General features: G+C 36.3%; 3 protein-coding genes across 3 annotated transcripts; 2 read left to right on the top strand and 1 right to left on the bottom strand.

The window, feature by feature from the left end:
• Positions 1 to 10,263: 10,263 nt before the first annotated feature.
• LOC115996530 (MA3 DOMAIN-CONTAINING TRANSLATION REGULATORY FACTOR 1-like) lies at positions 10,264 to 14,962 on the top strand. The gene is made up of 4 exons (XM_031235791.1): positions 10,264 to 10,617; positions 10,758 to 11,019; positions 12,498 to 12,592; positions 12,861 to 14,962. Exons 2-4 carry the CDS (start codon positions 10,785 to 10,787, stop codon positions 14,664 to 14,666), a joined length of 2,136 nt encoding a protein of 711 aa, XP_031091651.1. The 5' UTR covers positions 10,264 to 10,617; positions 10,758 to 10,784; the 3' UTR covers positions 14,667 to 14,962.
• Positions 14,963 to 15,909: 947 nt separating this feature from the next.
• Positions 15,910 to 19,156, bottom strand: LOC115997529 (CBBY-like protein). The gene is made up of 8 exons (XM_031237102.1): positions 18,679 to 19,156; positions 17,916 to 17,986; positions 17,610 to 17,768; positions 17,384 to 17,450; positions 17,043 to 17,138; positions 16,647 to 16,693; positions 16,301 to 16,381; positions 15,910 to 16,189 (listed from the first exon to the last, which is right to left on the bottom strand). Exons 1-8 carry the CDS (start codon positions 19,015 to 19,017, stop codon positions 16,066 to 16,068), a joined length of 984 nt encoding a protein of 327 aa, XP_031092962.1. The 5' UTR covers positions 19,018 to 19,156; the 3' UTR covers positions 15,910 to 16,065.
• A 2,309-nt stretch (positions 19,157 to 21,465) lies between these two features.
• LOC115997117 (DNA-(apurinic or apyrimidinic site) lyase) lies at positions 21,466 to 26,592 on the top strand. Its single transcript, XM_031236618.1, has 9 exons — positions 21,466 to 21,805; positions 22,687 to 22,779; positions 23,009 to 23,153; positions 23,722 to 23,923; positions 24,362 to 24,440; positions 24,769 to 24,830; positions 25,452 to 25,538; positions 25,654 to 25,757; positions 26,302 to 26,592. Exons 1-9 carry the CDS (start codon positions 21,536 to 21,538, stop codon positions 26,388 to 26,390), a joined length of 1,131 nt encoding a protein of 376 aa, XP_031092478.1. The 5' UTR covers positions 21,466 to 21,535; the 3' UTR covers positions 26,391 to 26,592.
• The last annotated feature ends 1,279 nt before the right edge of the window (positions 26,593 to 27,871 follow it).

Raw genomic sequence — 27,871 nt, 5'->3', positions numbered from 1 at the left:
AATTCTCAGACTTTTCAGGTTTGCACATTTAGTATTAACATTTTTGCACATTTAATATTAACATTTTGCATATTTAGTATTAAAATATTGCACTTGCAAAAATGCGAAAGTGCATTGCACTTAGGGTTTCAATTTTAGAGTTTATAACTGAGTATTTTTTTTTTAATTTGGTTGAGTGGTTCACTTTTTACTGCGTAAGATCTAGCATTTACAGTTTAGATTTAAAATTTAGCTTTTTCGTTGATTTTATAAAATTTACCATGTTTCCATATTTAGTTGTTAAAGATTGCATATTTAAGTGTTAAAGTTTGCATAGTAAAGTTGGTGATAATTATCAAAATATCACCACATTTTTTAAAATCTGTTTTGATCCTTCGATTTTTTAAAATGTAAGGTTGAGATTGCCTAGAAGAGAAATCAAAACCACTTACAGCTGTCAACGTGTCTAAATTCAACGAATCCCATGTAATTTTAAAAAAAGGACAAAGGTGACATTTTCATTAATAATTCAAACTTTGGTGCATGTAAAATGTGTTGCAAGTCTAAGTAGCTGGTGCAAGTCTTTTGCAAGTAAAACCACTTATAAGTACAAGTAATTTACCTCGGTAATATTCGTGCACCTAATGATAAATTAAAGTCTTTCACATAGGTGCACTTAATGATAACGTCTGATACAACTAATGATAGCGTTAGATGTATTGATGCTTAGTGTACTTTTTACTTGCACTTGTAATACATTTCACTTGTACTTGTAATGCACTTTACTTGCACTTAGGTGCATTATATGAAACTGTTATTTGCACTTTTAACACAATTTACTTGCACTTCGATGTTAAATTATTTATGAAAATGTCATCGCATTTTTTTTTAATTAGTGTTTCTGACCCATTAGATTTGGACACTTGAACGGGTGTGTTGTTCTTAATTCTCTCCTAGGCTACCTATTCTACTTGAACTAGAGCCTCCTCCCTCTTCCCTATATATATATAGTTCGGATCAAATGAGGAATCATTCTTAGGTGAGGACGTGAGAACTAATTTTGTACGTTCGTTTTTTTATTTGGATGACCCAAATTTGATTTCCATATAGGGAAGGATTCATGTGAGAACACCTCCCATGCATGTAAATAAAAAAAAAATGTGAACAGATCCACACCCTTCATCTTGAGAAATCAAAAGTTAGGATCATACTATTAATATATACTTTCAGTCTGTAATAATTATAAAATGAACTCTGCTCTTAAAAATTTTCAATAATTATAAAATTGACTTTGTTTTTTTACTAAAACTCTAAACCAATGATGAATCATGATGAACGACTGAGATTAATTCAACCCTCACTTTTGATAGAAGGACCATGTTCTCATTTGATCATGCCTTACACATGTGTGGATCAAAATAAATTAAAATTCTCTTAAATTTTGTTGTATCTTTGATTAAAACGTAGTTGTGCGTGAGCAAGCATTGAGAGCAGTAGCTTAATTTCAAGTTATAACGTGTGCGTGATGGCAGGCTCGGCCATCCGCTTACAGCTTATGAAGTATTGAAGTTCTTTGAACGTATGCATCAAGTAATGGAAACTAATTAATGAATGGAAGAGTTTCGTATTACATCCATGCAATAATTCACTTGTGCGTGTAGTGTTTCTTAAAGCTTGTCAGTTACGTTGTACATATGCATCAATAATTCAAAACTTTGACTGCTCTTTGGACACTTGTACAAGATTAATAATGTAATACTTTTGTATAATGTATAAAATTTACTATACAAATATAAATATTATCAATAATAAAATTGTTGATTTAGATGCAATAATTGAAACTTTAACAAGTATTCACAAATTAAGAGTTTCGATCATTTTTTTTACAATACACTCGATTACAAAGTTCTTGATGGCTTTTAATCTTTTGCATGTATTTTTTATGTAAATTTAATAATTTACAAACCAAAAAAAAAAATCACACAAAATAAAAAATAAACCACTACATACAAGTACACAGTATTATAAAAAAAAAAAAGTCGGTAAAAATCAAGAATCAATTACTAAAGTTAACACCCTAAATTTATATGTCTAATCAGCAATCTAAAACCATATAATATCAATTAAGGGGCAAATTTATCCAAAAATATTTCTAAACTTCTGTCAAAATAGGTAACTCAACAACAAAATAAGCGAGCATATTTTTCTACATAATTAAATAAGTCCATCCGGCCATCCGGGTATATCATCTTTTTTCTCTTCTTTAATTTATTTCTTTTCATATAAGCACACAATTAAGCCTATTTCTCTACAAAACAAAGATTAATGTTGGTAATGTCTTATGTGCAATTGGGCTACTAGTGCTAGTTTGCAAAAATAATATATTTGAATTTAAAATATGTCAACAATATTATTGTTATTATATTTTTAGGTGATAGATTGTTGCTTCATCTTGAACTGGTCTTTTAGTCTGGTTTACGTCTGATATTCAATCTTCGACATCAGATGCTAAACGGCTAAACTATGTCTTTTCTGTAGTACAGACTCAATATAATACAGATACATTTTGTACAACATAGTCATTTGAACTAGATTTTGAACTACTGCATTGTTCCATTAAACCAATAAAACTAGGAGTAAACTTAAAATTGTAAAATCATTTTTTCTCAAATGATTTCATTTTATTAACAAATGCATACTCATTTATGGGGGGTGTATGGGAGGCTCGGAGGGTGTTTGACCAAATGACAGAAAAAATTTTGGTTGCTTGGAATGCAATGTTGGCTGCATATGTTCACAATTGCCTCATTGACGAGGCATGTAATTTGTTTGATAAAATGCCAGAAAGAAATGCAGTTTCTTACACCACCATGATTAGTGGCTTTGTCAGTGTTGGAAAGCTTGACGAAGCAAAGAACCTGTTAGATGCAATGCCATACAAAAATGTGGGTGCACAAACTGCAATGATTTCAGGATATGTACAACATAATATGATAGATGAAGGTCATAAAATCTTTGATCAATTGAGCTCTCGTGGCATTGCTTGTTGGAATACAATGATTACAGGTTATGCTCGGTCAGGAAAAATGGATGAAGCTTTCTATTTATTTAAAAAGATGGAACAAAAGAGTGTAGTTATTTGGAACACTATGATAGCTGGGTATGCCCAAGCAGGAAAAATGGAAAATTCATTTCAGATGTTTGAGAACATGAGAAAAAATGGAGATTTGTGATGCACTATAGAGCCTAACTGCACAGATGATGGGTACAGTTTTGTTTACCAGTCAGCAGATCATCTTTTCTTGATATAGGTTGATTGATCTCATCTTGATTCAGAACTTTTAGGAAGCTCAATGGGCAATCCCAACATTCTGTTTATATATATCAAGGTAAAACATATGCTGTTGTTTGTTTCAGCCTTGCAGTGGCCCAGTTTTGTGTGAAGTCACCAGACAATCCAATCGATGATGCAACCCACTGCTATATTGCTTCTGTATTTACTCTCTTTCTCTCATTAGCTAATATTTCACTATCACCCCCACAATGTGCAACCGGGATATGCAAAATACTTTTCTCTTAGAAGGTATGTGATATGATTCAGTAGTTTGACTACGTGTCACAGGTTTGTGGTTAACAGATGACGAACTAAAAAGGACAACTAGGAAATAAGATAACTAAATTGATTCCCAATCAATTTTAGCATATTCGCAGCCCCGGATCGGTATTGTATCAGTTGGAGTGACACTGAAATCTTTTGTGCTTCTGAATCTTGAACATTATCACAGGTAATAACATGTAGGGTGTGTTTGGAAGGGCCTGGAAAATCCAATCAACGGAAAAATTTTCCATTGATTGGGAACATATGGTCATTTTGGCAGAAAATGACTTCTGCCAAAATTTGGCGGAAGTCATTTTTCCCGCACTCACAACAAGGTTTCCGGCAGAAGTGGTTTCCGCCGGTGCTCTGGTTTCCGTAGCGGAAACCAAAGTATCTTTGGCTTTCGGCAAAAACTAGTGATGTTTTTTTTTTTAATTTTAATAAATAAAATTATATTTAATATTATTATAAATATTTTTATATTCTAAATAAAATAATTAAAATGTTTAATTATACAATTCTACTCATTTTCCTGAAAATGAATCAAACACACTAAGACAGTTTTTCCCATAATGCAACCGTAGCATATAAAACCTTGAATTTAGTCATAGTGCTAACTCCGTAGAAAATAGGATTTACCATTTATTACTATATTCACAGATACAACATTTATTGAATCCTTGGCCAAGGCAAACTCTAAACTTCTCATCATCTGCAACATTCACAAATCCATATAATGTTTAGCACTTTACAGATAAGTTAAAACATCATATTATATAATGTTTAGCCCTTTACAGATAAGTTAAAACATCATATTGACTATATCTTTCTAGATTGAAGCATCATGCGGGGTCTAGGAATGAAGATATAGTTGTATTTTCAGGATTCAGATCCAATTACTTACTGGTTTTTCTTCAAGAAAGCTTGTTAGGGCTTTTTACGTATTAGAATGATTGATTGATTGTTGGTAGTCATTTTGCTTTTGGCTGTATAAAGTGATGGCAAAAACTACTAATACCAGTTCATCTGTTTGTTCTCTCATTAGATCTCGATTTCAGATTTCGGGATCCAATTCAATGGCGGATAATCTAGTGTTATGGACAAAAAGTTGAATTATTAGGATATATGTGTATATATAGCTTTTCGAGTTTAATTTCGATTCATTGGCTCCTGATTCTGATGTGAACGCTCTGTGTATTAATGTCTGGTTTTCTTTATCTACTTTTGAAATTGTTATCTCCAGGTTTCTCATATCAATTAGCTTTTTTGTGTGATCAATTTTAATCGCCTCCACTGAGACTCGATCTCTTGACTTCCCATATGAGAGAGTCACTGCATGCCATCTGAGCACAAGATGCTTAGCCATATTATGGATATATTAAGATATTGAACTGCTAGCAATTTGCATGTTGTAGGTAATTTGGATGAGAGTGTAAGTGGCAGGTAATATCCATATTCAAGTTGGTGGAGTGGTTGACTCGATGTAAATATTTAAACTTTTATTAAGCCCTAATAATATAAAAATTATTAAAAATATTGATGGTATCAGGAGATTTCGGGGCCATTTTGTTGGGAAAGTCTTGTCCAAGTAGGGTGTCCATCTTTATTGATGATGTGTTGTCCCAATAAGAATAATGGAAATTTATTAGACTAAAGAAAGAACTGTAGCAAAATAAGTTTTAAGTAGCAAAATAAGTTTTAAGTAGGTGCAATCAGAAGGGTTCAAACCGGACAAACCCTTAACCTCCCACTTAACAACACAAGGTCAGTCCACTTAGCTACACCAACTCTTGTATATTGGAGGGTAGAAGCCCCACTTATGTATGTGATGGGAAGTGCGTTGGAAGCAAAGTAGTGAAGCAAAGTAGTGGGAGGACAAATGTGTGGCCAGGAATGAAGACTAGCCGATGTCATATATTTGTCAAAAAGTCTTCAACACTATATAAGGCATTGTCTCCCTTTAAAAGGTAGACATATAGTATTGTCCAATGGATCCTGGGCAAACGGCGAACAAATTGGCTGACATGAGTGCAGGCACTTACCACTCTCCTAGAAACATTAATGCGCAGGCGGAAAAGACAGGGGAAATACAACTGGCACCAAGAGAGAGGGCAACAAATAAAACCATGTTGGAAAGTGATCAAGAGCATCTATTGCAGAGTGGCCTATTCTCATGCAACGAACAGACGAGTTTTACTGACAACATTAAAAATCTTAACCAACGGTCACTAAGGACCATCCTTGATCAGAGTCTCCACCAGACTCAAAGGGGAGTCAATACGGGTTTGACTATCCAGCTGGATAAAGATAAGAAAAGGAGAAGGCAGGAGGAGTTTGGGTCGTTTAAAGCCCAGATGGTTTTATTGGAAAAGGGTGATGAGCTGTAAATGGGTCTAAAAAACTTGCTAGAGGCGGGATCTGCTTCACAGACCCGCCCATCCCAATGAGTCTCATATCATGGAACTGTCGAGGGCTTGGCAACCCGACGACAGTTCAAGTGTTGGTGGATTTTGTCCACAATAAGAGGCCTTTTTTAGTTTTTCTGATGGAAACAAGAGCAAATTCAACCAAGATGGAGAGTATAAAACACAAGCTTGGTTTTGAAGGGCTTTTTACGATTGACAAAATTGGGTTTAGTGGGGGCCTGGCCCTTCTTTGGAAAGATGGGCTGGACATAGGTATTGTGAGTTACTCAATAAACCATATTGATGTTACTATTCGGCTTGATGAATCATCCCACCTCTAGCGCTTTACCGGATTCTACGGGTGTCCTGAGAGGAATCGAAGAAGATATTCATGGGATCTTCTAAGGACTCTTTCATCGCAAAACATGCTTCCATGGATAGCGATGGGAGATTTTAATGACCTGCTCCACCAAAGTGAGAAAATCGGAAACGATCCTCATCCGCAATGGCTTTTACGGGGGTTCTCGGATGCGGTGCAATCTAATGGGTTGAGAAACTTCGAGTTTGGGGGTTTCCAGTATACTTGGGAAAGGGGCAGAGGATCGTCGAATTGGGTTCGTGAAAAAATTGATAGGATCCTAACTAATGACTCTTGGCTGGATATTTTTGGTGAAGCTACTACACAATCCTTTGAGGCTCCTTGCAGCGACTACCTCCCAATCGCAATCTGGCCGACACCGACAGCCCGGGTCAACAGGAGGAAGCGATTCAGGTTCGAGAATAGTTGGATCAGTGAGCCTAAATGCAGGGATATCATAAGTCGAAGCTGGGTTCTTTCAGAAAGCATGAATCTTCCTGCTAGATTCAACATGTGCAGTGATGCTCTTTGGAAGTGGGGGAAGAACTTAAACAAAAATCTTCAACCACAAATTGATTACTGGAAAAAGAGGATGGAGAGGACTCGCAGAAGAACTGATAGACAGGGTCTCATGGAGTTTGATATGGCCCAGAGAAGCTGCACCAGATTTATTGAACAGAACAGCATCTTCTAGAAACAAAGAGCGAAGGTATTTTGGTATAAAGACGGGGATAGCAATTCCAAATTCTTCCATAACTCGGTAAAAAAACGGAGGCGTGATAATGAAATCCGAAGGTTGTGGGATAGCTCGGGGAATTGGATCAACCGTGGGGCTGGCCTTAACAATCTGATTAGAGATTATTTCACAAATCCCTTTAAGTCCACCGTGGGGGATCACCATGATGTTCTTCGTTGCATTAGCTCAAAAATATCTAACAGTCAAAATAGCAGTCTCCTTCAAATTTTTACCAAGCAGAAGGTGAAGGAAGCAACGTTTAGCATGCATCCAGACAAGAGTCTGGGCCATGCCAGATTAAATCCAGGTTTTTTCCATACTTACTGGGATATTCTTAAAACAGCCTGGTGTCTCTCTGTAATGATTTCCTGCGCACCAGCAAACTGCCGAAGGATTTAAACACCACACATATTGCTCTTATACCAAAAAAAACCGAAACCTGAATCTATGACAGACCTAAGACCAATAGCTATGTGTACTGTGGCTTACAAAATCCTCACGAAGGCAATGGCCAACCGCCTGAAACCAATTCTGGAGTGCATTATTTCTGAGGAACAAAGTGCCTTTGTTCCGGGAAGATTGATTATGGACACAATAATGGTGGCCTTTGAAATGCAACACTTTTTAAAAAGGAAAAAACAGGGAAAAGAAGGCTTTGCGGCTCTAAAACTCGACATGAGTAAGGCCTACGACCGAGTAGAGTGGTCTTTTTTTAGCGCTATCATGCTAAAGCTGGGGTTCAGCAGTCTTTGGGTGCAGTTAGTGATGGCTTGCGTTACTACTACCGATCTGTTTATCCTCAACCAGGGAGAGGAAATTTGGCCAATTTATCCAGAGCGGGGCCTAAAGCAAGGGGATCCTCTTTCCCCTTATCTTTTCCTTATAATTGCAGAGGGTCTTAGTGCGATGCTGACTCGTATGGAGATGGAGGGAAGACTTCATGGAATCTCAGTGGCAAGATCTGCTCCCTCTATAACACACCTTCTATTTGCAGACGATAGTTATGTATTTTTCAAAGCAAATCAGATGGAGGCAAAAAATATAAAGGATTTTCTTTCAAACTATGGGAAAGCCTCGGGCCAGTATGTTAACGTTGATAAATCTCTTGTGGGTTTTAGCACTAATGTGGGGGAGGGGGTTAGGAAAGCTGTGGGAGATATCCTTGGGGTGAACAGAGAGGGGGGGAATGGGAAATATCTAAGATTGTCAATGGTGGTGGGGAGGAATAGAAGAGAGGTGTTGGGTTTTATCAAGAACAAAATTATTGCTCGGATTGAAAGCTGGAATCATAGGTTCCTTTCTAGAGCGGGTAGGGCAGTATTGCTTAAGAGTGTGATCCAAGCCATTCCTTCATACGCTATGGGCGTTTTCCTACTACCGGCTGGTTTGTGCAAGGAAATTGAGGTTGTCATGAACTCTTATGGGTGGAAGAGGGGTAGTGGAGATTGTAGGGGAATTCATTGGAAATCTTGGATAAGTTGTGTAAGCCAAAGAAATGGGGTGGGATGGGTTTTAGATGTTTAAGAGATTTCAATTTAGCTATGTTATCTAAACAATCCTAGAGACTCATTAACAATCAATCCTCCTTAGCAGCAAAGATCTTCAAAGCCCGTTACTACCCTGATTCGGTGTTCCTAGAGGCAAAGCTGGGTCCAAACCCCTCATTCATTTGGAGTAGCTTGATTCAAACTCAGAATATAATCAGAAAACACAGCCGATGGAGAGTGGGTGATGGTTCAAAAATCAATATTTGGACGGATGACTGGCTTCTGGATAGACTAAATCCAAGAGTGTGTTCGTTCCCATACCCTCTAATGGAGAATGCAAAAGTGACAGACCTCATTATGCCGGGTGCTAGCAAGTGGGACGAGGAAACTATCAGAATCGTTTTCTCCGAAAGAGATGCTAATCTAATCATGAGCATTCCTTTATCAATGCATCAGAAGTGTGATAAGGTAATATGGGCAGCTGATGATGATGGAAGGTTCACGGTGAAGAGCTGCTATAAGGCAATAAGAGGAGAACTCCAGGACTCTGATTTAAATCCTTGGACGGCAATCTGGCAACTCCTTATTCCACCAAAAATCAAGGTATTCCTTTGGCAGGCGTGCTCGAATAGCTTACCCACAAAAGACCTCCTGCATAGAAAAAAAGTGGATTGTGATGCGTTATGCCCGTTCTGTGGAAACCAGGATGAATCTATTGGTTATCTTATGGTTGAATGTGAGTATGCCAGGGCCTGTTGGGAACTCTCAGGAATTCGGGTGAGTGATGCTGTTGGGGAATCCTTCCAGGAGTGGGTGAATCAAATCTTTGCGACGACTGACAAAACCCAACACTGCCTATTCGTGACAATCTGCTGGGAAATATGGTTGCAAAGGAACGAGAGGTGCTGGAACAATTCGACCACCATTCATCAACAACAACTGATTAGGAAAGCAAAAAATTTCTTATCTGATTAGAAAGAGGCTACAAATCTGCATGGTTCACCTACAAATGCTCTTCCTATTCCAGATCATAAGTGGGCAAAACCCAGTGTGGGGATGTTCAAAATGAATGTTGATGCTGCGATAAATAAACTTGAAGCAGCAATGGGACTGGGCAGTGTCATTAGGGATGATAATGGAAACTTCATAGCAACTTGGGGAGCCCAGTGGAGAAGAAACTTCATGCCGAGGGAAGCAGGAGCGGTGGCAATCCGGGAAGCACTCAATTGGCTCAAAGCTCATAATATGGATAACGTGCAGGTTGATTCAGACTCACTACAGGTTGTCCAAAACCTGAAATCCAGCGATGGGATGTCTTCGTTTCATATGATTATTGAAGACATTAAATATCTTTTGCATGAATTCTGTAATGTATTCATTTCGTTTACCAAAAGATCAGCGAACCAGACGGCCCATGAGCTAGGCAGTCTTGTTCAACGCCTGATTACTCGGAGTGGTATTTCAACCCTTCCCCTATTATCTGTAATGTGTTGATTTCTGATTTAAGTTAATGAATTTACCCTTTGTTCTCAAAAAAAAAAAAAAAAGTAAAACTTGAAAGTGGTAATTTCCAAAATGTGTCCGTCCAACTGTTAGTCACACCCTCAAAGCCACGTGTACACCCTCGGCGGTGCTGACGTGTACATGTAACCGAAGCCTCCCTATATAAACTCTCTTCGTTCTCATCCGTTTCCCCTCTTCACAGTTTCCTCCTTCAATCAAATCTAAAGCCCCAACCAGAGAACTCCCCTCCTATACTTACACATTTACACACACACACATATCATATCTATTTTTATACGAATCGCTCGAAGCTTCTTCCTGAGCATTTCTTCGTTGATCTAGGGTTGAAACAACGCACAGCTGAGTGTGCGCTGTGTGTAAATCTGAAGGAAAGATCGGGTTCTTCGATTCTGTTTCTGTTCCCTCTTGGCTCGAGATCCGAGCCAAGAACGGAGGATTTTGTCGCTATTTGAAGCTTCTCCGGTGGCCATATAGCGTTCCGAATCGGTAACGCTCTTCACTGTTTCGTGCCCTATACTCGGTGCAGAGAGGTAAAATGTCTATCTATTGACGAATTTATTGAAAGAGTTGCTTAAATATGTGTGGATGAGTTTTGAACATTTTTATTTGTTTAGCGCTGCCATTTTTTGATTGGATTGGTGTTGATGTTGATATGTTACCCTATGTGTAGGGTTTGTCAGTGAGTGAGTGAGTGGAAATGGCGTCAGGTGAGGGATTTCTGACGGAGGAACAGAGGGAGATTTTGAAAATCGCGACTCAGAATGTGGAGGTTCTTTCCTCTTCGCCTAAGTCTCCTACACTTCGGTCTCCATCTGCGCTGCTGTCGGAACACCACGTGAAAGCTCCTCTTGGCGGCAAGGCGTCCACTGCTGGGATTGCGGTGAGACATGTGAGGCGCACACACTCTGGCAAGCATATAAAAATTAAGAAGGGTAAAACTCTTGTGCATTCATTTTATTTATTAGAGTTCTGGCATTCTTCGAAGCAGATACTGTATGTTTGAGCTGAAAATTATGTGTTCATTTCTTGATGAGATTTGTTATGCTTTTTCTATAGTATGTCAGTATTTATCCCTTTTATTTATTTACTTATTTTCACACTCATGGGTTATCTGTTCAATTCTATATCCATTTTATTTATTTCCTTATTTTCACATCTTTCCAATTCTGTGTGTTATCACATTTCTGTACTCTCTTTCCTTATTGATGTGTCATTATATAGTTGGAGGGGGATAGAGTGATGGGGGCATCCAGGGAATCGAATAGATAATCATTTTTGCATTTAATTCTTTGGCAAAATCTCCAATGAGACCGTCTACCTAAGATGGGTCAGGTTTTTCATAAGTATTACATTTTTTTCCTGGTTAGTATTTCAATTTTTTTTTTCTCATAATTAACTCTTCAACCCCTAAATATTACACTTTGATTTAAAAGTAATATATTTTTCATCAAAAGTATCGCACTTCTAAACCTACTCGTCTTGACTGTCTCACAATGAGACTCATCCTGATTCTTTTCTAATATGGAGTCTTAAGATTAAACCAAATGTATGAAGTTTTAGCTAAGAAGGCATTTCTGTAATTTCAGTAAATGTGCATCTTGATTTCTTCTTTGGCAGAACTCAACAACACCACTGCTATAATAAATGTTCTATTAACTTCCAAATTTAGAGGGACCTGTATCGTGTGATTTATCTGGCTGTTTAGAGTGAGCTCTTGTTGCCACATAGGGCATAACATCTTTAGCTGGTGATTATAATTAAAACTGTTTGCCATAATCATTCCCACTCCATAGTCTCATTATGTGGTCAAATTTGTGGGAATATGGTTTTGAACAGATATTTCTCTATCATGGACTCATGGTGATTTGTATTACAGTGAACATTAAATTTAAACATTGATTTTCTATTTAGTATTTACGGTTGCTTAAAATCATTTTAATATCTGTGTAATGAATGCTGGATAGTTGCATAGGTTCAAATGCAAATCTTGTGAAACTTATAAATCATGGGGATGTGCAATTATTCTTATTAGTATTCATTTCTATTGATCATTATGTATGTGTATTAGAATCATCATACTTATTGATTGATAGGTCATGGCTCCAATCCCTTGTATGCCTTTTTCAAAAACAATGCAAGGTGCTGTGTGATCTACTTGAGAGAGACACGAATATTAGTGTGTTGCTTGAGTAGATTTTTCCTGCCAAGATTATTGACCTCAAGTGCTAGTTTACTTTTATTGTGATAAACTGCTACAGTACTTTTTTACAAGAATTTACTTTTATGTCACGGCACATGATAATTGAGCTAGAGTGCCTTGTTTTCTTTCCTTTATTTATTTATTTTTTTTAAATGTTCTTTTTGTGTATTTCTCACAACTAAATGGTTTTCTATTTATTATTGACAATAGATGGAGCTGGTGGTAAAGGCACCTGGGGAAAGCTACTTGACACTGATGGGGAGTCTCACATTGATAGAAATGATCCCAACTATGATAGTGGAGAGGTAAGTTCCGAGTCTGAGTTGAAAGTGTCACTGTTGGTAGAGACTGTTTTTCTTCCTTTCTAACCCCCACCCCTCAGACACAGAATTTCGTTACTATCCAGTGGATAAATAAAATGCCTTTTTAACGTACCAAGTAGTGCTGAGTACTGTCATAATGTTTTAATTGTCTTAGATTATACCACCATTTACTGCTCCGTTCAGTGAAGCAGTGTACTAAGAGAATATTTCCTGAGGTGTTGATATTACACTTTGATTTCAACTATTACAGGAACCATATGAACTTGTTGGATCTGCTGTTTGTGATCCATTGGATGAGTATAAGAAATCTGTGGTATCTCTTGTTGAGGAATACTTTAGCACTGGTGATGTGGATGTTGCAGCATCTGATTTGAGGGAACTTGGTTCAGTTGAATACCATCCCTATTTCATTAAGAGGCTTGTTTCCATGGCAATGGATAGGCATGATAAGGAAAAAGAGATGGCTTCTGTTTTGCTTTCAGCACTTTATTCTGATGTCATTAGCTCTGCCCATATAAGTCAGGGATTTTTCATGCTTCTTGAGTCTGCTGATGACTTGGCAGTGGACATACTTGATGCAGTTGATATCCTTGCTTTATTCATAGCTAGAGCTGTGGTCGATGACATTTTGCCCCCAGCTTTTATTGCAAGGGCAAGGAAAATGCTTCCCGAATCCTCCAAGGGTTATCAGGTGTTGCAAACTGCTGAGAAGAGTTATCTCATGGCTCCCCATCATGCCGAACTTGTGGAGAGGCGCTGGGGTGGTAGTACTCATTTCACTGTTGAGGAGGTGAAGAAAAAGATTGCTGAACTGTTACGGGAATACGTTGAAAGTGGAGATACTGGTGAAGCTTGCAGATGCATTAGGCAGCTGGGACTTTCATTTTTCCATCATGAGGTTGTGAAAAGAGCATTGGTCTTAGCCATGGAGATCCGCACTGCAGAACTGCTTATTCTGAAACTTTTAAAGGAGGCTGCGGAAGAGGGTCTCATAAGTTCTAGCCAAATGCTGAAGGGCTTTGCACGTTTAGCTGAAAGTCTTGATGATCTTGCACTAGATATTCCTTCTGCTAAGACATTGTTCCAATCACTTGTTCATCAAGCAATCTCTGAAGGATGGCTTGATCCATCTTTTCTGAAATCCTCTAGTGAGGATGGCAAGGTACATGATGCAGAGTATGAAAAGCTGAGGCGATACAAGGAGCAATGTGTCACCATCATTCATGAATATTTCCTTTCTGATGATATTCCAGAACTGATTCGGAGTTTGGAGGATCTCGGAGCGCCAGAGTATAATCCAATTTTTCTGAAGAGGCTTGTCACACTTGCCATGGATAGAAAAAACAAGGAAAAAGAAATGGCATCTGTTTTGCTCTCTGCGCTTCATATTGAGCTCTTTTCAACTGAAGATATAGTGAATGGTTTTGTGATGCTATTGGAATCTGCAGAGGACACTGCACTCGACATCTTAGATGCTTCGAATGAACTAGCTCTGTTCCTGGCTAGAGCTGTTGTTGATGATGTCCTAGCTCCACTTAATTTGGAAGAAATCGGGAGCAGGTTGCAGCCAAATAGCAGTGGAAGTGAGACCGTTCGTGTTGCGCAATCACTCATCTCTGCCCGTCATGCGGGTGAGAGGATTTTAAGATGCTGGGGAGGTGGGACTGGTTGGGCTGTAGAGGATGCCAAGGATAAGATCATGAAGCTGCTGGAGGAATTCGAAAGTGGCGGTGTTGTGAATGAAGCCTGCCAATGCATTCGCGATCTCGACATGCCCTTCTTCAATCACGAGGTTGTGAAAAAAGCATTGGTTATGGCTATGGAGAAGAAGAACGATAGGATGCTGGATTTGCTGCAAGCATGCTTCGATGAGGGCCTGATTACGATGAACCAGATGAGCAAGGGGTTCGGGAGGATCAAGGATGGGCTGGACGATCTGGCTCTGGACATCCCAAACGCGGAGGATAAATTCAAATTTTATGCGGGGCATGCCAAAGGAAGAGGGTGGCTGTTGCCATCCTTCACAGATGTATTATCATCTTCATCTTCTTCTTGAGACTTGAGAGGAAGAGGAAGAGGAAGGGAGGATACAAGAGTTTGTTAATGTTGTTTACTTGCATCAATCTCCATCCATATCCATGTCTGTTGTTGCCTAATGTGGGATCTTGTTTTGTTAGTAGTTTGTACGTGTTTTTTCTGCATCGGAATTGGTGGACACAGATGAATGCACTTTACTTGTCTTCTGATGTTTCCTTTTCTTCCATTTCAGTGGTTTTTATCTGCTGTGGAGGAGACTCCACTCGATGTAGAAAACTATGGCTTCTTTCTTACTTTGTTAGACATTTACTTAAACACACATCTTCACCTCCCACCTACTATCCAACTATTTTGTTGTTGAATATCAAATAGTTAGAACACTCACTTTCCTCAAAAAAAAAAAAAAAAAAGAAGCACTCACTGCACAGCGTCTTCATATCATTTCGCATTCGCATTGGAATAAAGGTCAAAGCGTCTTCATATCATTTAATAAAGGTCAAATAGATGAACTACACTGCAATTAGGTCACTAAACTTAAAAAATATGAAATTGAATCCCTAAATTAATTAATTTCATGTAATTAGTCTAATTTATAGTTTTTTTGAGTTTCTTATAGGTTACCAAATTTAAAAATATTTTTTAAATATTAATTTAAAAAAAAAAACACCTTCGTCTCCAACCCGGAGATGAAGATAAAATTAGACCATTTGGAGATGAAGATAAAGCTAGACCATGACTGAAAACCCGAAATGTTGTTTTTTAAAATTTTTAAATAATTGTTTTATTTAAAATTATTTTTTTTAAATTAAATTTGGTAACCTGTTAAAAATTGAGAATACTGACAAATTGGACTAATTGCATAAGTTGATCTGAGGACTCAATTGTGATTTTTTTAAAGTTTAATGACTTTTTTTAAAAATACACTATTACAATGCAGTATCTGTTTATAAAGGAGCAACTTGATGTTATTGGATCACAAGGTCTTTGGCTTTAAGTTGACTTAATTGCATTATCATATGCAGTTCGGTGGTCTATTTAACCTTTATTTCTTTTGCATTTTACTTTTTTCTCAGAATTGAAGTGCACATTTTTTTAATGGGTCTGAGTAACACACAAATCATAGTCTCTTACAAAAGGTTAAGTTGATAGTTAAATACTTGAATTGCAGGTTTACATTACATATTATATACTCAACACTCGGAGCTTTTCTTGCCTATATTTATCTGCGGCTGTCTCTATATATCCATCCATCACAAGTTTAATAACCTCAAAGCACATTTCAAAATTACAACTTTCCTGCTCTTATTATTTCATGCACTGGCTGAACAGCAAAACATTAGTAGATCTTCTTTTTTTGGCACAAAAAATTCACATAACTAAGCACCATAAGGTGAAGTGTAACAGTAGTACAACACTTATTAACTAACATACTGCTTTTCCAGAAGGCTTCCGCAGAATGCCAAGTCGAATCGTTCCTCTGGAGGGTCTCCAATGCAGTCGAAAACTGCATCTGCATTCAAGAAATCCTCATCTGCCGTGTACCTACACCACATAAAATTTTGCCTTCTCGTCAGTCCCAGTTACGTTATTCATGAATCAACACAACACAATCCTCAGTGTGTAGCCTAAACCCTGAGAAAACGAGGTACTTACCCGCTCTTTGTCACAATGCACTTCATTCCAGCAGCTTTGGCAGCTGCAAGACCGATGGCACTGTCTTCTACTACCACACACCTGCAGTGCACAAGAGGATGCAGAAGCTATTTAAACACTCATTCAAAGAGGAAAATTACTATGAATTACCATATCATTTATCATTATCATCATTTCGTTTATAGTGCTTATTAATTTAACAAGTACTTCAATGAAAGCGTCCATCACCTACAGTGGTCACGAGAATGCAGAAGCTATTTAGACAATCATTCAATGATGCAATTACTATGAACTGCAAAAAGAACGAAACGCATAAAAAGATGCTAATGTGTTCCATGTTTTATACCTCGAAGGATCAACACTCAAAGTGTCCGCTGCTAGCAGATAGATGGCCTGCCAGAAAGAAGTAGGTTTACTTTTTGTTATATATAATGGTCTTGCAGATTCAAACTAATATCAGAGAGAGAGATAGAGATTGATTGATTTTGCAATGATGAAGCATTTATCATTAATTCACTAAAACACAGAATTGCCATCATCCTAAATGCAGAAAATGTGACTGAATTTGAGGGAAGACTCACCCCCTCTGCAAGAGAAAATTTCAGAAAGATTTTGAAAATAATCCCATCTTCTCAATAACAAGAGGGAGGGTGTGCGATGATTTCATAGTCGATATTATGTATCAAATGAATATTCATACAGAAATCGTGTTCAAAAACTGCTCAAGGCATGAGATAGTTACCGGATCAGGCTTCTTACGAGGAACCACATCTCCTGCAAATATCTGGATCTTTTCTGCTCGTTCGGGTCCTAACAAGCATGAAACTATGGCAGAGACCTGGAATTCATCTAATTAACTCCAAATATGTGACATCATAACTGTGGGTAATTTAGATTGGATACAGAATGATAAAAGTTTCTTGTTTTAGTTTCTGGCAAGATTGAAATATCTAAGAGTAGGCATCTCCATAAACCCGTCAAGGACCAAAGTAGAGCACGAAAGTTGCAATAGGGCATAATGCAGATAATCATCAAAGAAGTATAGTAAATAATATTAAGACCTCGGGACCTGATTATTCATACCGCCTTCTCATTCGAAGTGCTGCATACAGCAACTTTAACTCCTTTTCCCAGAGCTTGATCAATCAGCCTGTAACATTCAGTTCAGTATTGACTACATAATGGAAGTTAAAGAGAGTTTGTTCGTCACAATAAAAATAGGTTATGAAGCAATATATCAAGCTAATAATGTCGATATAGATGATTTACATAGCAAATTCATAGTTTCGTGAGACAAATTGATACTCACTTTGCAACACCAGGCCGAAGTGGTAACAACTTTTTCTCGATAAGGACCATGAATAAATCCGTCTTGCGTTTGTGAAGTGATTTGATAAACTCTTTTCTTTCATCATCGCTCTTTGGTGCATTCTCTGGCCAACCCACTTTGTTAAAGTAAGCAGTCATCCTAAAGCAACACATCAAACATGAGTAAATCAATACAAAATCACTCCTAACCGGGAGCATGAACGAGCATAAGCACAGTAAGATTGAAAGAAACAACCATTTCTCTTGTAACTAGAAGAAGGAGCTATAGTTAGAAGGAAAACTTTACCTTTCTTTACCGCCTCCAATTTTGAGCAATTCACCATACAAATCCACATCCCAAGTTACACCCAATTCCTTCTGTAAAATGCAAAGATAAAATCATTAGAACTCTGTATTTTATCAGCTTTAGTATTCCTTGTTCCTTTTCTGTGCATTATTGTAGCTCTTTCTTTATTATCAATAATAAAACAGTTTGCAAACTGTTCAATCTATTCTCAAAGTAGACATATATATATATAGGTACAAGAATTAGTCCTAGCTAGGACAGGACTAGTAATGGAAGAGTTACAATAATACACATAATAGGAAAAAAGAGCTAACACAGGCAACTCAGTTGGTTCCAGGTAGACTGTGGGGCAAGGACACAAGATCCAGCCTTGCAACCGCAATATGAGATTTACACCTAATGTGGTACACCACTATCTTGTCGGGCCCAAGAACTGATCTTTCTATCTAATGGGCACTGAGTCACCGTGATTTACTCCATCACTATCTTTTGGGGCCGGGGTGCAACCTTCTCAACCTAGGCAGTATTACATAATGTATTTGCATATTGCAATGACCCACTTCCAAGAAAACATGAATTGAGCCAAAAGCATCCCATTTAGCATAGATTTAGGTAGCACTCACATGATTGATTAGTAATATTAATGCAAAACAATGATCAAGTTCAAGATAAGAACACCCAACTCAAGACAATGAAAGAAAGGACAAAACTTTTCAACCCTACAAACACAAATCCATGGAAGTGCAACAGAGAAATTGAAAACCTCAGCAAAGGTATCATTGAAGGAAATCCGGTGGCCATCTTTCTCAGTGTCAACAAGCACTCCATCACAGTCAAAGAGCAGTGCCTGTGGAACAGCTGATGCCTCAGCCGCAAAGCATGCCACTTTGCTGCCATTCTTGAAAATTCTCTTGGTGCCCTTTACTCTTCCTCTACTTGGGAGCCCCCAAATGGATGATTTCAACAAGATGGCCTTGTTTCCGCCATTGGGTATGGCGATGGCGGAAGGAATTGCAGAAATAGCGCTTCTCTGGGACAAGAAAATGGGCTGAGAAGAACAGGAGGAGGAGGAGGAGGAGGAGGAGAGGACCCTTAGAGCCATTTGAGAAGGAATCAACCTTAGTGTTAGTTTTGCATAGATTGGTAGAGAGGGAGCAAGAAGAAATAGGCTTTCATAGCTTCATTTGGCTGTTGGTAACGGTTTAATTTCCAACCATAAGTTATCCATCCATCTCAAGCCATTGGAGGAGGCTTAGAGCCCCCTTGTGTTAGGCTCTACATTTCTTTATTTCTAATGTTGTGTGACCATATTTTTGTCTTATTTTGCCACATTGTAGGTGACAAATTATTCTATGCAAGGTGGAATCGGGTCCAAAACAATGTAAATACACAATTTACATATTAAATGTTCACAATTTATATTTTAAAAATTCACAATTGGTATACTACGAACACACAATGTTAATATATATGTAATTGATTACTTTGTTTTGTATTCACAAGTTCCTTTCAAATACCGCAGTAGTGCAGTCAATCCCAATACTAAAAATACACAATTTAATTTTTTATTAAATTTAGTAGTCTTGTATTCACAAATTTCCTTTAAGTCATTATGTGTTTTGGGTAGTCTTTTATTCACATATTCACAAAATTACAATTCGATATCTTTTAGGACTACAATGTGAACCCTAATTCATGGTATAACAAGTGAGGGTAGGTTGAGCCAAATAATTACTTGGACAAGGATAAGATACAAAATAAATTCTTAATTTTTTTAAATATAAATAATGTAATCAAGTTTTTATTAAAAAAAAATCAAAACATATATCTAAGTTTTCAAAAAAAAAAAAAAACGTAATTGAGTCATTTTTATGTAACAGATTACTTGCTTACGTAGAATCTAAGTTTTTGAAAACACGAGTTAAATATATTTTTAAAGTTTGTTGCGACGAGCATTCCCTCACATGCATGGTAGGTTGGCAACGGGGGGAGTAGTGATGTTCTTAAGGTCTTTATGGATGCCGCTGTTTACCCGAATCTTGAACGTGCTTATTATGGTTGTGTAGTTTTAAATTTTTCCGGTCTCTTTTTGGCAGCTCGGAATGGGATCCTTCGTTGTATGAACGATGCACACTTAGCGGAAGCTTTGGTGGTGAAAGAGGCCCTCTCGTGGGTCAAAGATAGAGATTATACTAAAGTCAAGATTTTCTCAGATTGTCAGACTGTTTGTTGCTTGTTAAATGGTTCAGGGTCTAATGTGTCATATGTCAGTTGTGTTATTGGAGATTGCAAGGAACTTGGTCAAAACTTTGAATCAGTGTCTTTTATGTTTGTTTCTAGATCAGTGAATGAGTGCGTTCATGCTTTAGCTAGAACTACTGATTCGCAACCTGGTCTTGCTAGTTGGTTATTGTGTATTCGTGATTGTATTGCACATTTTAATGAAGCTCTTTTTGTTGGTTTTCAAAAAAAAAAACATTTTTAAAGTTTTTTGAGAATTTAAAAACACATGAGTATATAGTGCATCCAAAATCTTTTCTTGCAATTTTATAGAGATGGTGGCATCTTGTTTGTTTGGTTTGAGCGTGTTAATGGGCAATTGGTGAGAGGAAATTACAAGATTGGTGAGAGGAAATTACAATTTCATTTCCACTTAATTCAGAGCTGGCCCACCTAGGGGGAATTATCGCTTGTAGGAATCAAACCCGGGTTCTCTTAAAATTCTTCTCCACAAAGAGAACTCATTTGCCACTTGAGCTACCCCATTGGGTTGTTAACTTCCTTTTGTGTATGTTCATTTAAATCTTTATATGCAACAACTATTCAAAATTACATTCTTTATATGTATTGTTTATATACAACAACTTTTGTGTATGCTCATTTGAATTCTTTATATGCAGAACTCTTTCAAAATTTGCATCCTTTATATACAACAACTCTAACAATTTATAAATTAATTTGTTAATTATACATAATAATAATAATAATAATAATAATAATAATGGGGCCCACCAAACCTGCAAAAACACTTTTAAAGATTCATAATAATAATAATAATAATAATAATATTATTATTATTATTATTATTATTATTATTATACACACATATCTTTGTTTATATCTATAGGGACATATGGTAGATTAGAATTCTTAGAATTTCATTCATTCACAACTTCTATATTTTTATATATAATTTATATTTTTTTCATATAATAATAATAATATATTTTTTGTATAGGAGTATTTATGTCTTTTAAACAAATTCCATTAAACCAACCAAACACTGAAATTACATTCTTAAAGTCTATTTTTTCGGTGAATCAAATAATAGAATACAATTTCTCTTCTATTATTAGTCTATTCCTTTCCTTATGAATACTATTTTTATTCTGTTAAAATTCATTTCATGAAACAATGCTAGATATATATGCAATATCACATATGAAAACCAAATAGAAAATTGGCGAATTATAATTTAAGGAGGTTTGAGGGCTCAAATGTCAATGTGATAGTCTTCTTTATACTCCGCATTTATTATTTTCACAAAAATCTTCCTCATAGTCGTAGTTGCACTCTAGCAGTCTAGCATACCTCTCTGATAAACAGCAGAGAAAACAACAATGAAACGATTCTTTCAACCAATACAAAAAGATGGGTCCTTCAAGAAACCCACGCTCGCCCCTGCAGGAAAAGATGCAGACAAAACCACTGCATCATCAACGGAATCCAACTCCGTCGATGCCGATGAGAATCACAAGGACAACCGCAAGAAAGACCCAACCAAGTTCTTAACTTGGAACGCTAATAGCCTTCTTCTACGAATCAAGAACAACTGGCCTGAGTTCATCAAGTTCGTCGAGACTTTTGATCCTGACGTTATTGCCATTCAGGTTCTGCAATCCGCCTTCTAAATTGCAATGCAACCCATAGTTTCAGTTTTATTAGTCTTGTTTTTGAAGACAATGGGTAGGGTTTCGTGAATGTAGTTATTGAGCTGTTTTGTTTGTTTTTTTTTTTAAAGCATGAATTTTTGTTTTGTTTTAATTTTTAGGAAAGTGGTTAGGTATTCACTGTATTAATATGCTGCTCAATTCAAGCCTGCTCTCCTTGTTGAGTGAAAGCATTTCTTCATCAATCATTCATTTAACTGTGCTGTGAAAGGTTAAATTATTTAAGAATTTCTAATGTAAAAGCAGGTATAGGGTACAATGTTAATTTTCTATACTACCATTTTTTCTAAATAATTACTCCCTCTGTCCCATTTTTTACTATTCATTAGTCAAATTAACTCCATTCTTCTTTGCTATTTTCTTAAGTAATTTTTAAGTATTTTAAAGTTTGTGTGTTTAATTGTAGTTTCTAAATATATTAATTTTATATACTAATGAAAAATTGAACTAAAAACAACTTAGTTAATCAAACTAGACACATAAAATGGGACTGAGGGAATACATGATATATATGATTAGAAGATGATGCGCTAAGTAGGTCTATTGATGAGACAAATTGAGCATGCAGCTTAACAAACTAGGGCATAGTTTCCACTAAAGATGTTATTTTGTTTAATCAAGGATGTTTTACTGTCACTGTAGACTTGTAGAGTGTCTAAAAGATTTATTCAGGCCACTGGGTAGTGTTTTTCTTTGTCACCCTTGATTATCTTGCAATGACACATTTTCCTTTGTTTTCTGCTCTTTATTTATTTTTTGTTGCTGTGCAAAGAAGTTTGTTTCTAGTGGGAAAGAATTCATGTTAAAGTCATTTGGTATAGGAAGTCAGGATGGCTGCGGCTGGTTCCAAGGGTGCACCAAAAAATCCAAGAGAGATAAAGGATGATAACAATGCTTCTCGTGAAGAAAAACTGGTAAATTTTGTTTAGCAATTGTCTTGTTGTGTTTAATTATAGCGTTCTCTTTAAAGAACCTCCAAAATATCTAGCAGGGAAACTGTTAGTTCACTTCTTATGATGACTTATGAAGTACCTTTACCTGCCTTAGTCAATGGATTTAAAAATATTTCTATAATTCAATTGTCTTATGATATCATGTCCCAGTGCATGTTTTTATATCAGTGGTTCCCACTCAATTCTGCAGATAGTGACGCGTGCCTTATCAAGTCCACCATTCAAAAATTATGATGTTTGGTGGTCTCTTTCTGATTCAAAATATGCTGGAACCGCTTTGTTTGTCAAAAAGTGTTTCCAACCAAAGAAGGTTTCATTCTCGCTTGATGGAACAGGTGCATTACTACTAAACCTTTGATTCTTATACTTCCAATGATGCTTTTCAAATCTCGTACTATTGTTTGAAATCTGAGCCTTTATTTTGCTCCATCTGAAATGTTTGAAGTTCATTGTGGTGTATAGCCAACATCCAGTTTATATGTATGCATCCGAATAGTTTCAAGAGTCTAAAGACAGCTAAATACCTAAAAGGACTTCCTTGTTTATTTGGTTTCAAAGAATTGGAGAAAGAGGAAAAGCTGGATAAACAGTAGTATGCACAGTAAACATGTAGAGTTGAATATCAATGAATGTTGATGCCCTCTATCTTGTCACTGAGCAGTTACCCTGAGATTGATGTCTGTACACCATTCCAGCCACTTTGAATAGTTTATCTTCTGAATCATGATACACTTTGAGTAGTTGGTCTTTCCTTTAGTTCTGGCATTTTATCTCTTTGTTGAATTAAATTCCGACATTTTACAATCTTTCTGAATCCGCATATTTTAGCATTCATTCATCTTAAACCCCTTGAGATAGCGAAAGCCAACATAAATAAATAAAATTTTGAGCAATTTTCCATAGGTTCAAAGCATGAACAAGATGGTCGAGTAATTTTGGCTGAATTTGAGACATTCCGACTATTAAACACATATGCGCCAAACAATGGCTGGAAAGAAGAGGAGTCTTCATTTCCAAGGAGAAGAAAGTGGGATAAAAGAATGCTAGAGTTCGTTCTGCAGGCTTCTAACAAACCCCTTATTTGGTGTGGAGATCTTAATGTAAGGTACCTTTCTTTTACATGCTGTTTTTATTTAACTATGTAAGCTTTCCTTGTTTTGGTTCTGTTGGGTTTTCCCTTCTCCTTTCCATCTTAGATTCTCTCTTTCTTTCTCTATTATTCTTTTATCTTTAGTTTTTGGTTTTTGCTCAATGTCTTCTTTTTATCCCGAAAGTTGACAATTTTCTTGGTTTTGCCAGTCTATATTGCACTTTTCTATATCGATCATTGAATAGTTCGCACAATGACTTGTGAAAAAAATTTATACAATTGATTCGGTGGTAATTTAGCTCTTCTTTCGTCAGCAAAGAATCAGATTTAGTTTAAAGGAGATATACATATGCGCTATTTTTCAAATTTGAATTTGACAATCTTCTATGCAATCTCTGTTTATGCGGTCTCCATCATTCAGATAATCAATTTGCTTTCCTACATTGCCTACAGCCATGAAGAAATTGATGTCAGTCATCCAGAGTTTTTCGCGGCTGCAAAGCAAAACGGGTATGTTCCACCAAATAAAGAGGTAATATCATACCGACAATCCCTCTGTGTAATATTCTGTGTCACATTCAAATTGAAGTCTGATCTTTTTATAACATATGAATTGAACCCTTCTTTCTCTCTTCATGGATTGTGTATCTATCACGTAGTTATGATACAAAAGTAATAGCCGAATAATGAGGTGTCCTTTCAGATGTACATCATATTGTATTACTAAAGTGTTAACCAATTTATCCTCAAGTGACCTGATTGCAACTTATCCCCAGATGAACCGAAGCAAATTGTAAAATAAAATTTAAAAAATTACTGAATTCCACATTATACTTTCTCACTTTTAACTACTTATGCAGGACTGTGGGCAGCCTGGATTTACGCTTGCTGAGAGGAGGCGATTTGGTGGCATATTGAAAGAGTATGTAATTTGATTCTATTTTTGAATTTTAATGACTTGAGGCATAGTTGTGATATGACCAATTACTCAATTAGCGTTTTCTCAACTGAGTTTTAACGTACAATTTAAGGTATATTTGTGGGGCTTAGTACTATTACTATAGGAATTGAGGGGTTGAAACATGGATATGGACACCTGGCCTGTGGTCCTCCTAACCATGCTCAGCTGGAATGGGGTCCTAGGATAAGAAAACTGACCATGCACATGCCCGGGCCAAAAAACACGCCCTATCAGAAGCATATCTAGAACTGGGTTGATAATGTTTGCCCATCATGGATATTTAGGTCACCTAAGTACCTATCGTAGCTAATAATAAGAAATTGCGGGTTCTCTATGAAACAAACAATTGCGAGTCCTTAAAAGCATAACTGATACTCCACATAGTTTCATTAAGGATTAAGGAAGTTCTACTTTTTCAATAAGCATATTAGATGAAACAAAAGTAGCATTCTGAAAGTGGAAGGTAACAGGCACATTACATACGACACAATGTTCCATCTCATCTTATTATAGCATAGAATGAAACGAATAGAGTTGAATTTTTGAACTCGAATTGCTTAAATTTTTATGGTTACCCCACAGAGGAAAGCTAGTGGATGCATACAGACTCCTAAACGAGGATAAAGATATGGAATGTGGCTTCTCATGGTCCGGAAATCCAATTGGGAAGTAAGTTATCACTCGTTTCTTTTCTAGACGTGCATATTATCTGTTGGAGCTTTTATCTTTATGTATGACTTGAGACCGTGATGAGCGGGCTTCTTTCTTTCTTTATTTCTTTCAGGTATCGCGGGAAGAGGATGAGAATAGATTATTTCGTTGTGTCGGAGTTACTGAAAGATAGGATCATTTCATGCAAGATGCATGGTCAAGGGATTGAGTTAAAAGGTAAAGTCAGTAAATACATGTTCATTTCCATTTGTGTTCTTGTAATGATTGCGGTTTTTTGTCACTTTCAAATATGCAGTGTCTTCAACCTTAAGACATGATACCCAATTTAGTCATCGACTATAGTGGTTTTTCTCGATATAGTTCTAAACGGTTAAACGTATTTTTGTGCCTAATTAGGTCCTCGACTTCAATGGTTTTCTCTAATTGAGTCATCTGTAACTATAGCTTGGTAATTTTCCTCTATTATTATTACCCAATTTAGTCTTTGACTATTGTGGTTAATACCCAATTTAGTCTTCGACTATAGTGGACTTTTTCGATTTAGCCTTTGATTCTAACAACCTAGGACTCAATTAAGGAAAACCATCGAAGTCGAGGACCCAATTAAGCACAAAAAGGCGTTTAGGACTAAATCGAGAAAAATCAGTATAATCGATGACTAAATTGGGTATTAACTCGTGAATTATGTATTCTCCAAGAGCTAGACTGTGACATGTTTGATGGTTGATATACCTAAAGTGGATTTATGTGGTGGTTGCAGGTTTTTATGGGAGTGACCATTGCCCAGTTTCCCTTGAGCTGTCTGAGAATTATGTCCCAGCAGATGCTGAGCAACCTCAAACTAGTTAAGGGTTGCTGATTGCACTTGTACTTAGGTTTTTTTTTTTTTTTTTTTTTTAATTTGAGGGATACACTAGCTGACATCACTTGGGTTACTTCCTCTTGAAATACTCTCACCATCATTCATGCCAACTCTTGATGAATTTCACTGCATTTGTGATTGATGTTTTGGGTTTATTTTATAAGGGAAAATGACACTTTTCTTCGTAAATTATGAGGGTGTTTGACAAATAGTTGTTAGTTGTTAACGGATTGAGTTAGTGAGTTTGACTAGTTGATAGCATTAATTGGCTGTAGAAAGATGTTTAGAAAATTAGCTGTTAGTTGATAATTGATTTTTTTTTTTTGAAAAGATAATAGTTAGTTAATAGTTGAAAATTTGATTAAATGCAAAATGATTTTTTTAAGAGTATAATTTATTTTTTAAAAAAGTTGATCGAATTTTTTTTTGAGGAGTTTTTTTGAATTTTAGCGTTTTGGAGCGATAAGCTGTTACAAAACGTTGATTTACCAAACAATTATATTGACTTTTTAACCAAGTCAAATAGTCAATAGTGGTTAAACAAGTCAAAATTGACTAATAAACTATGTTACCAAATAGGGCTTATATAACTATGTTACCAAATAGGGCTTATATGTTTATAGTGTTTTTCCCCTTAAATTATTCATATATCTACATTAGCCCTTTTTTTTTTTTTGAGTGCTGACTCTATTACAATGTAGTATCTGTCCATAGCTACTTTCTCAACCTACTAAAACACAAAGAGTCAACAGTTACCTCCAATAAGGCTCGAACACACTCCCATCATCCATGTGAGAGTGTTTTTCGGAACATCAGGTGCCACTAGACCACAAGATCTTTAATTATATTAGCCCCTTCAATTACTTTAAAAGTGACGTTTTTTTCTCCCTTTCTTTAAATGAACATTTGTACCCTTAAAAATAAGGTCAAAATAGGTATTCCATTTATTTTTTTTAATTTCTAACAAATTATTGCTTATATGTAGAAATCAAAATAAATGAGAAAAAGAGCAAATACCATTTGATAAATATTACTCCGTATAATTATAATATTTAAAAATGTTGTCTATTATTCTTTGCATTTATTTTGATTTTTAAATATAAATAATAATTTGTTGTGGAAGAAAAGTGACTTAAAATATCTATTTTACCCTTATTTTTAAGGATACAAATGCTTATTTAACACATCTTGCATGAAATGCTTATTTAATATTAATACATGAATAACTCAAGGAGAAAAAAATTCTATAAACATATAATTTAAGGAAAAAAGTGTCATTTTCTCATTCTTAAATTAAAAAAGTTTGGGCAGAAAGTGAAATTAAAAAAGTTTGGGCAGAAAGTGAAATGTTATTCCTGTTGAGTTAAAGTCTAGATTCCCTTTTGTAGTTCCACAATAGATTTTTATGACTCAAGTTTCTCTATAACTAAGCTAATTTATTTTATTTTTTCTTCTAAACCATGTTGCA

This window comes from Ipomoea triloba, chromosome 11 (assembly GCF_003576645.1).
Source record: "Ipomoea triloba cultivar NCNSP0323 chromosome 11, ASM357664v1".
Classification (NCBI taxonomy): Eukaryota; Viridiplantae; Streptophyta; class Magnoliopsida; order Solanales; family Convolvulaceae; genus Ipomoea; species Ipomoea triloba.
This window is presented reverse-complemented; position numbering and strand designations above follow the sequence as displayed.

Coding starts and splice junctions, on each gene's coding strand:
- LOC115997117 (XM_031236618.1), top strand. CDS start 21,536: ATGAAACGATTCTTTCAACCAATACAAAAAGATGGGTCCTTCAAGAAA. Junction 24,831..25,451: donor TTTGGTGGCATATTGAAAGA/GTATGTAATTTG, acceptor GTTACCCCACAG/AGGAAAGCTAGTGGATGCAT. Junction 25,539..25,653: donor TCCGGAAATCCAATTGGGAA/GTAAGTTATCAC, acceptor TATTTCTTTCAG/GTATCGCGGGAAGAGGATGA.
- LOC115996530 (XM_031235791.1), top strand. CDS start 10,785: ATGGCGTCAGGTGAGGGATTTCTGACGGAGGAACAGAGGGAGATTTTG. Junction 11,020..12,497: donor GCATATAAAAATTAAGAAGG/GTAAAACTCTTG, acceptor TATTGACAATAG/ATGGAGCTGGTGGTAAAGGC. Junction 12,593..12,860: donor CCAACTATGATAGTGGAGAG/GTAAGTTCCGAG, acceptor CAACTATTACAG/GAACCATATGAACTTGTTGG.
- LOC115997529 (XM_031237102.1), bottom strand. CDS start 19,017: ATGGCTCTAAGGGTCCTCTCCTCCTCCTCCTCCTCCTCCTCCTGTTCT. Junction 17,769..17,915: donor ATTGGAGGCGGTAAAGAAAG/GTAAAGTTTTCC, acceptor GTGTTGCTTTAG/GATGACTGCTTACTTTAACA. Junction 17,451..17,609: donor CTTCGGCCTGGTGTTGCAAA/GTGAGTATCAAT, acceptor TGAATGTTACAG/GCTGATTGATCAAGCTCTGG.